We start from the raw sequence: 12,471 nt of genomic DNA, 5'->3' as shown, positions 1-12,471 counted from the left end.
ACCCCCACCCCCCCACCCCCCCCACCCACACTCCCCCCCCCCACACTCCCCCCCCCCCCACACACCCCCCACCCACCCCCCCCTCACACACTCCCCACCCCCCCCACACACTCCCCCTCCCCCCCACACACACTCCCCCCCACCCCCCACACACTCCCCCACCCCCCACACACTCCCCCTCCCCCACACACACTCCCCCCCCCACCCCACCCCACACCCCCCCCCCTCACACACCCCCCACCCCCCCACACACTCCCCCTCCCCCACACACACTCCCCCCCCCACCCCACCCCCACCCCCCCCTCACACACACTCCCCCCACCCCCCCCACACACTCCCCCCACCCCCACACACACTCCCCCCCCCCACACACACTCCCCCCCACCCCCACACACACTCCCCCTCCCCCACACACACTCTCCCTCACACACACCCTCCCCCCCTACTCCCCCCCTTCACACTCCCCCCCCACCACACTCCCCCCTCACACAGACCCCCCCCTCACCCACTCCCCCTCTGTGTCTCTCTCACTGACCAGCACTTCGCTCTCCGCCGCCATCTTATACAGTGGGCGGGGCTCCGGGCTCTGGGCGGGGCTGAGTGTGTGACGTAGGGCTGTGGGTGTGTCCGGGGGCGGAGCTGTGGACCAGATGCTGCTCCTCCCCCTTCACCATCTTCATCATCATCACCATCATCATCATCTTCATCACCACCATCTTCATCATCAACATCTTCATCATCACATCATCTTCATCATCACCATCTTCATCATCATCACCATCATCTTCATCATCAACATCTTCATCATCATCACCATCATCTTCATCATCTTCATCACCATCACCATCATCTTCATCATCAACATCTTCATCATCACCATCTTCACCATCATCATCTTCATCATCATCATCTTCATCATCATCATCTTCATCTAATAGTAACACCAATATCGATATCGATATCAATAATAATAATGTGGTGTTGACCCAATGCCCCCCCTCCCACCCCGACCCCCACCCCCCTCTCCCCCCCCCCCCCTCTCCCCCCCACCCCCCCTCCCCCCCCACCCCCCGCCCTCCCCCCCGGTCCTCCCCCCAGTGGGGAGACGTTGACACGGTGCTGATTATCAACGGCCAATTTATTGAGAAACACCTCTCGCTTGGATTTGGTGCCGTTCCCCCCCCCACCTCTCCCCCACCGATCCCCGCCCCCCCCGCCCCCCACTCCCCGCCAACCACTTCAGGTCCGCCGCACGTCTCAAAGCGCTTGACGGGGATTCACGCGCCAGAGACGGATCCGGTCCAGTCCCCCGAACTTCGCTCCTTCGCCTCCGCAAACGCAGAAGCCAAATGCAAAGCTTGAGAGCTGAGTGCAGGCGAAGGGTTAAATGTAGGAGCACTGACACCAGGCCGGCCCACAACTGGTTAACGTGCAGATTATTGGCTGCAAATTAAGTTCGCAAAAGCCGACTCGGGGTAATCCTTCCGCTTTGGGAGAGAATTTACTTCCGAGCTGCCCTGGGGCTTGTGAGCGAGTGTGTGGGCGCGGAGGGAGGAAGGCTTTCATGTTAAGACAAAAAGGAAGGATTTTTAAGAGAGAGAAAGCGAGTGAGAGAGATAGTGAGAGAGATCTGTCAGAGAGTGAGTGAATGAGTGAGTGAGTGGTGTGTGTGATGGTGTGTCAGTACTGAAGGCGATTTGAAAAGCCCCCCCACCCCCTGTGTCCATGGGCATGAGAGAAAGAGCGATCACCCCATCACCGGTGGCTACTCAGTTCGGGAATGGATCATCAACAACAACAACAACAACAACAACTTGCATTTATCTCGCGCCCCTCACGCAGGGCAGAGTCCCAGAGCGCTTGAATCAGATCACATCAGCCCAGAAACTTTAAGGAGAGAGACGTATCATATCTTCCTACTTCCTCGTTTGGTCGGAGGATTGAATGAGGGGGTTACACCCCTTCATTTATAACCTTTAAACCCGCGTCGGAAAAAAACAGCTCAGATCAATCGTTAAACCGTGGTTTAATTTCGGGGGGAGGGGGGGGGGAGACAGGAGAGCAAAATTTGGCTTTTTAATATATATAATCTACATAGTTTAAAACAAAGTGCTTCCTATTTATCCTGAGGTTTAAATGGAATACAGTATAATCCTCAATTCACACAAACAATTTGCTCTTGTATTACGTGGCGAGAGAGTTAGGGAACGACTGAAACAGCAACTGGACATTTTAGTTCAGTGTCTCTCTCCCTCCCCGGCCCCCCTCCCCATTACCAGTGCTTTCCGCACTATAGGGAGAATCGTTGCAGGTTAGTGAGATGTTTGTCAAGTGACAACAACTCCCTGATCCCACGTTCCCTTTCGAGGAGGGTTGGATCGATGGCAAGCCAGGCGAGTCGACAGCAGCGAGCCCCAGACTGGTGAGCGATCAAAAGAATAACTCATCGTTAATGTCGATCACAGAACGCTTTCACGTCGGGAGGAAAACTCAAGGATTTCGCGGGAAGTCTCTCAGGCGGAACCGGCTGCCGGTTTGCACGCAGTGATGTCCCCGCCAACAGATACTGTCATAACAATAATTCATAGAGACCTGTAGGGTCGTGGTTAGATCGCTCGCCTCGCAAGCGAGAGGACCCGGGTTCGATTCCTGAAACCTTAGGCAAGTTTCCTCACTCCACACACACACACGCCTGTGTTTACCAGCGGTCAGTAGGAACCCGGTTGTTAGTCGAGTGGCGGATCGATTTCCGAGGGTACTAATAGGTCACTCAATCCACGACTGTTTGTGCTGTGCTGCTGTGCGCAAATTGGCTGCCACGTTTCACCCACAAAATATACAGTCACTCCACTCTAATAATATATTTTGCGAAGTGCTTTGATGACGTGAAACTTGCTATACCAAATGCAAAGGTTATTAATAATAATAATGATAATAATATGGTGGTGGATGGGTGTGTGATTTTCCTCCAGGTGTATATATTTCTTTCTCTATGACTGCTCGAAAGTGAGAGAAGAGGGCGACCCAACCAGAGCTGGCATCTATTACTTCTTCCCCTCCCAGGTGTGACCAGAATTATAACAATAATATAATAATAGTACTGTTTGTGGGGACGCTGTTGGGTGCAATTGACTACCGTGTTTCACCCACAAAATATACAGTCAATGCACTTTACAGTATTATCCTGTGAAGCGCTTTGAGACGTCTCGAAGACGTGATAAGGCGCTGTATCAAATGCCAGATTATTATTATTGTTACGGTTTCGCCCCACACTCTGTCTTTCGTACGAGAGTAATTGCAGAGCCAAAAGTTAAGAGCCCGAGTTACACATAAGCTCCTGTATTTGACATCATTATATAATTAAATTCCCTGTTTGCACACGGTTTCTTTTTGGTCAGCCGGGCGTCTGACCCGCACGGACACGCATTGCTTGGGTGAGATGCGGCAACCAATTGCACGCGGCCAAACCGTATTGTATGTGTGTGTGTGTGTGTCTGCGTGCGCTGGCTGTCTGCACGATTGATGGCTGAGATTTTCGGAAGCACATCTTTGACCTCTCTGTCTGTTTGTGTGTGTGTGTGTGTGTCTGTGTGCGTGCATGTCTCTGTGTGTACGTGTCTGTGTTTTTGGGGGTTGGGGTGTAGACGCCTTCTGATCTGCAAGAGTTTCTCATTGGACAAATCGCGGGGGTGATTTGCTGTTTCACCGACATTGCCGGATCCCCCCCGACCCTCATCCGGCTCAGGAAGCTGAAATTCGCTGTGCGTTCAGACAGGAACTTCCTTTGGGTACGTACGACAGCACCACCCAACCCGACCTCCTCCTGAGACCCTGAACTCACACGGTCCAGGCTGACGCTCCAGCCCAGCCCAGCGCAGCGCAGGACAAGGGGGGCAGAGAGCACTGACGTTCGGGTGAGACACCCGAACCCACAGCTGAACTCTGGGCCGACATAAACAACAACAACAACTTGCACTTGTACAGCGCCCACCGGGCAGGGCAGCGACTCAGAGCTTAACAGTGGCGGAGCCTGACTCCGAGCCGGTGGGGAAGAGGTGACCGTAAGCGCGGTCGAACAGGAAGGTTTTCGGGCGGGAATTGAAAGGTGGGGTCAAGGCGGAGGGAGTGATGGGGAGTGTTCCAGGGATCCGGGACGTAGTGGCTGAATGCGCGACCTCCGATGGTGGGGGCGGAGGGCGCGAGGGACGAGCAGGAAGCTGGGGCCAGGCTGAACGGGTGTTATTTAAGTCAAGTGTCTGTTCTCTGTGCTGTTTCAGGCTCTCGGGTGTACGATGGATATCCCGGACGTGAGCTGCAGATGTTTTCTGGACCAACTTATCGGTGTCTTCACATTTTACAACGGGTCCATTCAACATATTTACCAGGTGACGAGCGACACGATATGTTTTGCCTGTGATGTGGCATCTCTGGCCTCAGTTACCTTCCTTTGTAAATTGGGTAAAAAAAAATAACCGTATTTACACGGAGGGAATCGGGATTGATGAGGTGAGAGGGACGGTGAACGTGGTCAGGAATACAGTCCAGGACGTTGTTCCCAGTCGTTTCTGACGTTGAATGAAGGAGCTTCCAACCCTCCCGAAACAAAGCTTCTAATAACTGATCCCTGTCTGTGATCAGCGCTCAGAGACGCTGCTCCTTGTGAAGGGCCCGAAATAAATGCAAACTGTTCTTGTTGTTGCTGCTGCTTCTTGTTGTTATCATTGTGATTATTATTGTTATGATTGTTGTTGTTATATTATTATTACTGTTGTTTATTATTGTTATTATTATTGCTGTCATTCTTATTATTGTTGTTAATTGTTATTTATTATTGTTGTTATTGTTATTATTAGTTATTATTGTTGTTATTATTGTCTCTTGCTTTCCCACCTTCAGACCGAGCGGCAGGAAGTACTGGGGCGTCAGTGGGACCTTTACACAGCTCACATCCAGCAACACCCCTGTGAGCTGCACAAGATATTCAACGCTCTCTGGAACCTGGACAGGACCAAAGTAAACCTTCACTGACACCTTGTAATAATGATCCGCCGCGTGTCCGACACCCACACAAACCCCATTGTCACGTTTAAGAGACCCCTCCCCACCCCCAAACCAGACTGAGAGCTACACACACACACACACACACGACATTTACACGTGTCTGGTATGTAAATGCACTCTCTCCCCCTCTCTCTCTTTCGCCCACAAATTATGCAATCAATTCGCTTTACAGTGGAGCGCTTTGAGACGTCTCAACGACGTGATCAGGCGCTGTATCAAATGCCACAATTATTATTATTATTATTATTATTAGGAAGTGTTTGCTCTGTCTCCCAAACAGGTGGACCCGCTCTTGTTGCTGAAGGCTGCTCTCATATTACAGACCTGTCAGCGCTGCCCTCATGTGCTGGCCGGCTGCATCCTTTACTCGAACCTGTAAGTCCCTATTTTACTCGCTCAGCGATGCTTTGAGACACTTCCCCACCTCCAGGGCAGCGTATCAAGTGCGTGTTGTTGTTTAAATAATCTCTCAATAGACGGTGACGTGTAGAGCGGACTAAACTGTACTCTATTTTACAGAATTGTCAGCACTCAGCTGCCACCTGTGCTAACAGCCAAAGTGCTGGCTTACCAGCCTGGAGCCAGCGTTCAGGTGAGCCCTCTGCAGCCCGTGTCCTCTCCCGCACCAGCCTCCGCAACCCTATCACCCCCATCCTCGCCCGACTCCACCGGCTTCCCATCACACAGAGGATACAGTTCAAGATCCTGGTCCTCGCCTTCAAAGCCCTCCATGGCCTTGCTCTCCCCGAACCTCTGCCACCTCCTAACCCCCTACCATCCCGCTCACTCCCTCCGCCCAGCAGGCTCCGGTCTGCTTCACGTCCCCCGCCTCGTTCGCCCCCACCATTGCCGGGCGGGCCTTCAGCCACTCTGCCCCCCACCCACCCTCTGGAACTCCACCCCGCAGTCCCACCGCTTCGCCCCTTCCCTCGCCCCCTTCAAGACCTGTCTCAAAAACCTCCTCTTCGACCGTGCCTTCGGTCACTCTCCTTCCCGCCCCTGCCTACCAAAAGATAAATAGCAACAATAATTTGGTCACTGAATCCACGACTGTTTGTGGGGACGTGGCTGTGCGCAATTGGCTGCCGCGTTTCGCCCACAAAATAGTCACTGCACTTCACAGTGTATCCTGTGAAGCGCTTTGAGACGTCTCAGCGACGTGATAAGGTGCTGTATCGAATGCGAGGATTATTATTATTACAATACACCTGGGTTGATACCCTCCGAAGCTCTTTTCGAACACCAGCCGGGGTTCCTGCTTTGTTGTGGTGTTGTCTCGACCTGCTCTTTGTCAGTAACTTTGGGCACAAATATTGTCTGTTTAAATTCTCTCATTGTCTTTATTTCCAGGGTCCCAGCAGAAGCTCAGGTAAGGTTCCTCTCCTCCTCCTCCTCCTCTGGAATGTTTTAAGGCTCCAACTCTACCCGACATTTGTTTGCACAGATGTGCAGTGCCAGACAAATGATGCTCACACAATCTGGTTAGTAATCTGTACAAATAGAAATTTTCCTTATCAGACCGAGGCCTTTCAAGTCAAAGCCCTACAGAGTAGGGTGATCCCAGTTGGACACCAAAGCTGGCCAGATAGTGGTCTCAATCAATCTATATGGTTTTAGCTGGTTAGACCCCAGCAGTTACCCCACAACGCATACTCTGGGCTCCCCCCCAGGGAGGCTCTCACCAACCTGCGCCTAATACTCTCCGGAATTAGGTAAACAGGATGCGTCTCTCCAGGGAGAGAGAGCGCATTCCATTCCAACAATCTCTCTCCGGGATTTCCATGTGCAGGTGGGAGGCCTGGAGTTCTCAGTTGGGTTGAGAGACTCTTAAGCAACGGTGATGGGTTTCCGCGCGTGTCAGACACCCACCCGACTAAATCCCCAGAGAATCATCACACCATTAGATGGAGCCCTACAGCCAGTGGGTTCCTTAACCCTCTGCTGGGAGAGAACTTACAGACCAGGTCTGTCCAGTGGAAGTGCGCCCCCTGGTGGAGTAACATAGAAGAACATATGTCCTGGGCACAGTGATGGGTTTGAGATGGGTCAGTACATGTCAAAGGCCTTTGCAGGGATTACTGTGAGGTGTAGTGACTGTGTGTGTGTGTGTTAACCTGACCATCTCTTTGACACAGAGGAAGTCTTGTTGCCTCAAAACGTGGCGATTCTGACCGTCTTTGTTACCGAAGACGAGGCTGTGAGTCTACGGAGGTTCCCCTTCGAGTGGGCACAGGGGTGAGACACTTTACACCTTCATAATAATAATCCCTGAATTTGATACGGCGCCTCATCACGTTGTCGAGACGTCGCAAAGCTCTTCACGGGATACAGTGTAAAGTGAAGTGACTGTGTATCTTGTGGGCAAAACTCGGCAGCAAATTGCGCACAGCAGCGTCCCCCACAAACAGTAGTGGATTGATCACATTTGTTTTGGAGGGATTATTACTCCTGCAAAGCAATCCGCCAATCGACTAACAACTGGGTTGCTACTCACTCACTGCTGGTAAACAGAGACGCGTGTGTTGAGCAAAGAAACTTACCTAAAGTTTCGCCCTGACCTGGCCGGGAATCGAACCCAGGTCCTCTCGCTTGCGAGGCGAGGGCTCTACCCACTGAGCTATGGGAATGAGGATGATTAAAGCCTGGGTTTCTTCCCTCTGCAGGGTCCCAGCCTCTCCAGAGCCGGAATTGAACACGGACAAGATGGCGAGGCCTCCTTATCTCTCCAGGACGCTGTCAGACACCCTGGACTGTGAGGTCTGGCACTCCCCGGGGGGCGAGAACACCTGTGGTCCGTTCGAAACCCCGTACCTGAATCCCGGCGACCAAGAAACACACCAAGTCACCGTCAGCGACCTTTCCCAGAGCTGCGAGACACTGACCCCCTCAGCCCACGACCCCGGGCTCTCTCCGGTCCACACGGACTGTGATATCAAATGGAGGGATTATTATTATTCCATCCAGGAGAAAAGCCGACCGGCGTTTCCTGCTTCAGAGTTCAAACCTTCAGCCCAGTTGGACAAGGCAAGGCTTGACGTGTACAGGGAGGTGACGGGAAGCGACGATCGTGATCGTGGCCTGGACAGAGGCCGAGGGAACACAGACAGCCTGAGGGTCGCCTCCGAGTCAGGGTGTGAAAATGCCGCTGATTACAGCCCAGCCAGGTCCAGCGATGGCCTCACCGCAGCCTGGCCCACTGCCCTCCCAGAGAGGACGTCAGTGGAGTCCGGTCTCTGCGGGAAGAGGGACGTCCGGGTGGGGATTGGCCGGCCTGGAGATGGGAATTCATCAATGGCCAAGGAGTACATGGACATGGCACCGTTACCCGGCCCGGCGTCTCCGGAGAAGGTGGGCTGTGGGTCGGTTGACCCCCTGGAGTTCCTCAGGGCTTCAGACGCAGGCCTGAAGGATTCTGGACGAGCAGCGGGATTCAGGGCGGAGGAAGAGGAAGGTGAGGAAGCAGTGGAACGGGCCAGGACCCTGGGGTCTCCCAGCGCGGAAGAGGCCAGCCAACGCCCCCTGCTGGTGGAGATGGCTCTGTACGTCCACACGGTGAAGGAGCTGGTGATCGCTCTCCTCGCCGAAGATGGGTTTGGATTTGACCAGAACGCCATTGAGGATGTTGTGAGTAACCAAAGCCGAGAGGTCTGTCTGCTGGGGTTTGAGGCATTGGGGGCAGTGAAAGCGCTAATTAGATCCAGTTTGGGGCAAAAGTCGTCAGTCCGGCTCCATCACTCACACTCTCTGTTGGAAAAGAGAAGCGAGACTCTCTCTCCCTCCCTATCGTTTCCCCTCAACAACAGTCATTCGAACAGCGAGTTGGGAGATAATGTTATTGTTTTTTTTTTAAACCCTCTCCTCCCCAGTATCACAGCACCTTGGCGTCTCTGAACGGTCTGGAAGTCCATCTGAGCGAGACCTTGCCCAGAGCAAAGGTCCCGGCCACCAAACCCAGCTGTAACTTTGCTCATTACGACTGTGTGCAGCACGTACTGACAGGTAAGTGTGTGTGTGTGTGTGTGTGGGGGGGGGGGGTTGGGAGAGGGAGAAAGCCGTATATGAACAGGTTGAGTAGGAACCCAGTTGTTAGGCGATTGGCAGACTGTTTTCCCCGGGGGTAATAAACCCTTCAGAGAACGAAAAAAATGTAAACGTTATACTAATTTGCTCACTCAATCCACGACTGTTTGTGGGGACGTCTCTGGGCGTAATGGGCCGTCTGCCGCATTTCGCCCACAGTCACTACACTTTACAATATATCCTGCGCGGCCCATTGAGCCGTCTCAACAACGTGATAAGGGCCCGGTATCAAATGTAAGGATGGTCATTATTATTATTATTATCATCCCAAACCCATGGCAGGTTTGTGCGGAGTCTGAACCCCAGCACGCACTCGCTGAGCTGGATCCCGTACCACGCTTTGCCTGTCCTCCCCGGCTGTAACCGCGCGGTTTATTGGCTTCTAACACTCGTCCTCCCCCCCCCCCCCACAGCTCATCTGCCCCCGACCCTGGGCACACAGGACAGCCACTTTGTTAGAGCCGCCGGCTTGATGCACACTGACCTGACCCGCAGCCCCACCATCCACGAGATGTCTGTCCGGTAAGCTCTGTGTGTCAGTCTGGCTCAGTGGGTAGCGCTCTCTCTCTCTCTGTGGCCTCAGAAGTTTGTGGGGCGTTGTGTAAATTGTTGTTGTTGTTGTACGGAGAATCCCCGGTTTGTTCCAATATCCTTTCTCCCGCCAGGAACACCCTCACCGCGGTCTACAGCTGCCGCAGCCCGGCCCAGGAGACTCACTTCCAGCAGCTGGGAGCTCCCGTCCGGAACTCTGGCGTTCCCAACCCTCACGACAGCATCTTCACTTTACCCGGGAAAGCCAAACAGAAGCTACTGAAACACGGAGTCAATCTGCTCTGAGCCGGGAGCATGTCTGTCTCTCTCTCTCTCTCTCTCTCCCCCCGTCACTCCCCCAGCAACACAAAGTGGTCAGTCCGAGCTGTCTGGAGCTCAGCTCAAGGACAACACAATACAACTGGCATTTACACCGCGTCCCTCAGGCAGGGCAGCGTCCCTCCCAGAGTGCTCGACCGTGGCAGAGCCGGGGGGAGGAGGTGACCATAGGTACGGCCGAAGAGGGAGGTCTTCCTGAAGATGGGGAAGGAGGGGGGTGGCGAGGCGGAGGAGGATAGAGGGAGGGAGTTCCAGAGTGTTCGGAGTGCAGTGGCTCAAAGTCCGGCCACCGATGGTGGAGCGGAGGGCACAAGGGAGATGAGCACTACAGGGACACCACAGTGTGTCGGCCTGGCTCAGCGCTATCGCTCTCGCCTCGCCTCTTCAGGCAGAAGTTTGTGGGTTCAAGCCCTCGCAATCTCTCTGCCCACACTGTAGAAAAACAACATGGGGCGGGAGGGGAAAAGGATTTTGTGAAAACCCTGTAGAAAGGCCGGTTAGACGGTGCATATCGTCGCTAATCTTTTAAATTACAAGATGTTTAAATGTTGTTTTTTTGGTGGGGCGCGAATGCTGTACAAAGTTGTCACATTCACTGTAAAGTATTTAATAACACTGGGAGTTTTGTACAGTAAAACCCACTCTGTTGTCTCCAGGTTACCTCACACTCCACGGGACTCGTGCATCCTTTTACTTTAGGAAAATAAACCCGACGTCGCTGTTCACTGTCCTTATTTAAATTTGAAATAAACTGGATAACTTCTGCTGTGCTCTCAGTCTTACCTCTGATACAGCCCCTTATCGCATTGTCGAGTCGTCTCGAAGCTCCTCTCAGGATATATTGGTCAAGTGGGAACGGCGTATTTTGTGGGCGAAACACAGCCGACAGTTTGCACACAGCAACGTCCAGAACCACAACAGCCGCGGAGCGAGTGACTGGATAAGAATATAAATGGGAGTTGAGAGAGAGAGAACATTAAGCTGTGGGTAGGCACTGGGTTTCTGGCTGTGTTGAAGGCAGGTGATAGTCAGGTGTGAACCTAATTGCTGTCACATTGAAGCCAAATACGGCAATTTGCATTCACTTACGATGGTAAAGGGCAGTTTGTGCAGTAACAAAGGGCGTGTGAGCAGCTCTGTTTAATTCAACTTAATTTAATTTAATTTCCCTTCGTTTGCACAAATGTACATCGGTATGTATTTATCAATGTGGAGTCCTGTAGCTCAGTGAGCAAGCGAGAGGACCCAGGTTCGATTTCCGGGTGAGGCTAAATCTTAGGCAAGTTTCTTTACTCCACACGCCTCTGTTTACCCAGCAGTAAATAGGAACCCCAGTTGTTGGCTGCCGTTTTTCGCCTACAAAACACAGTCGTGTATCATAGAATTGTACAGCACAGAAGGAGGCCATTCGGCCCATCGCGTCTGTGGGCGGCTCTTTGAAAAGAGCTTCCAAATCCAAACCCCACTCACCCACTCTCTCCCCGTGGCCCTGCAAACTTGTCCTCGCCAAATAAAGTCATTACACTTTACACTATATTCTGTGAAGCACTTTGAGGCATCACAAAGGATTATTATTTAATGAGGATTCCTGATCTGAAATGAAAGCAGGGTGTCTCCTGCTGGAGTTCTCCAACATTAGCACCTACTTAACCCGCGCTTTTGTCTCCCAAGGCCTCTTCACACAAAAACAAAGCGGGTCAGAATAAAGGAAAGGAGTAGCCCAGCATTCACCCCATAATTACAGGAATCGAGGTGGTGGGAGAGAGACATTCCTTCACCAAACCCTACATTCCCTCCAGTCAAACAGATTAGAATTGTGCCTTTTACGTACCGTTTAGAGGAACTATTTTAACCCCTGCAGTTCATGGCACTATCTCACCCTCACCTATATGTCTTTCGCACCTCAATGCCTCCCCCCCCCACCTCTGATTATCTCGTACCCCTTTGTTCCTCTCCTTCCCCCTCCCCCCCACCTCCCGTGCGTTCCGTTAAAACTCAGGTACATGTCCCTCGTCCTAATATGAGTGATTTAGCCATTAATTACCACTGCACAATAATAATAATCCTTGCATTTGACATAGCGTCTTCTCGTGAGTCATTGAGACATCTCACGCGCTTCACAGGCTACGCAGCAAAGTGGATTCACTGTATAACTTGTGGGCGAAACGCAGCAGCTAATTATGCACAGCAACTACCCACAAACAGTCGTGGATTGGGGTAACTGATGGAGTTCAACCAGCTGAAAGCACACCTCCCGTTCCCCCCGACATGAAAAGAGCTGTGTAAACGCAACTCCTCGTCGCAATCGGGGACGCAACACGTCAGGCGATGAAGGCAACAAAACGGAGACAAGGAGTATAAGATTATTCCATTTATTACAAAAGATTACAGAGAAGGGCGTCACGGTTTGGAGCCCACAAAACACACAGCGCGGCGAAGACCAAGAAAACCTCTAAAAAA

The 12,471-nt window shown here is 52.5% G+C and overlaps 1 protein-coding gene across 1 annotated transcript; it reads left to right on the top strand.

Annotated features, from left to right (window-relative positions):
- Window positions 1-1,507: 1,507 nt before the first annotated feature.
- On the top strand, window positions 1,508-10,775 carry hps4 (HPS4 biogenesis of lysosomal organelles complex 3 subunit 2). The gene is made up of 13 exons (XM_042337732.1): window positions 1,508-2,422; window positions 2,973-3,063; window positions 3,645-3,788; window positions 4,278-4,385; window positions 4,897-5,013; window positions 5,342-5,436; window positions 5,581-5,653; window positions 6,412-6,430; window positions 7,197-7,296; window positions 7,725-8,685; window positions 8,928-9,060; window positions 9,555-9,663; window positions 9,807-10,775. The coding sequence occupies exons 1-13, from the start codon at window positions 2,382-2,384 to the stop codon at window positions 9,976-9,978; spliced, it is 2,163 nt and encodes a 720-aa protein (XP_042193666.1). The 5' UTR covers window positions 1,508-2,381; the 3' UTR covers window positions 9,979-10,775.
- Window positions 10,776-12,471: the final 1,696 nt, after the last annotated feature.

Source organism: Callorhinchus milii, unplaced genomic scaffold (assembly GCF_018977255.1).
Source record: "Callorhinchus milii isolate IMCB2004 unplaced genomic scaffold, IMCB_Cmil_1.0 Scaffold8, whole genome shotgun sequence".
NCBI classification, from domain to species: domain Eukaryota; kingdom Metazoa; phylum Chordata; class Chondrichthyes; order Chimaeriformes; family Callorhinchidae; genus Callorhinchus; species Callorhinchus milii.
The sequence above is the reverse complement of the archived record's forward strand: the minus strand, read 5'-3'. Positions and strand labels throughout refer to the sequence as shown.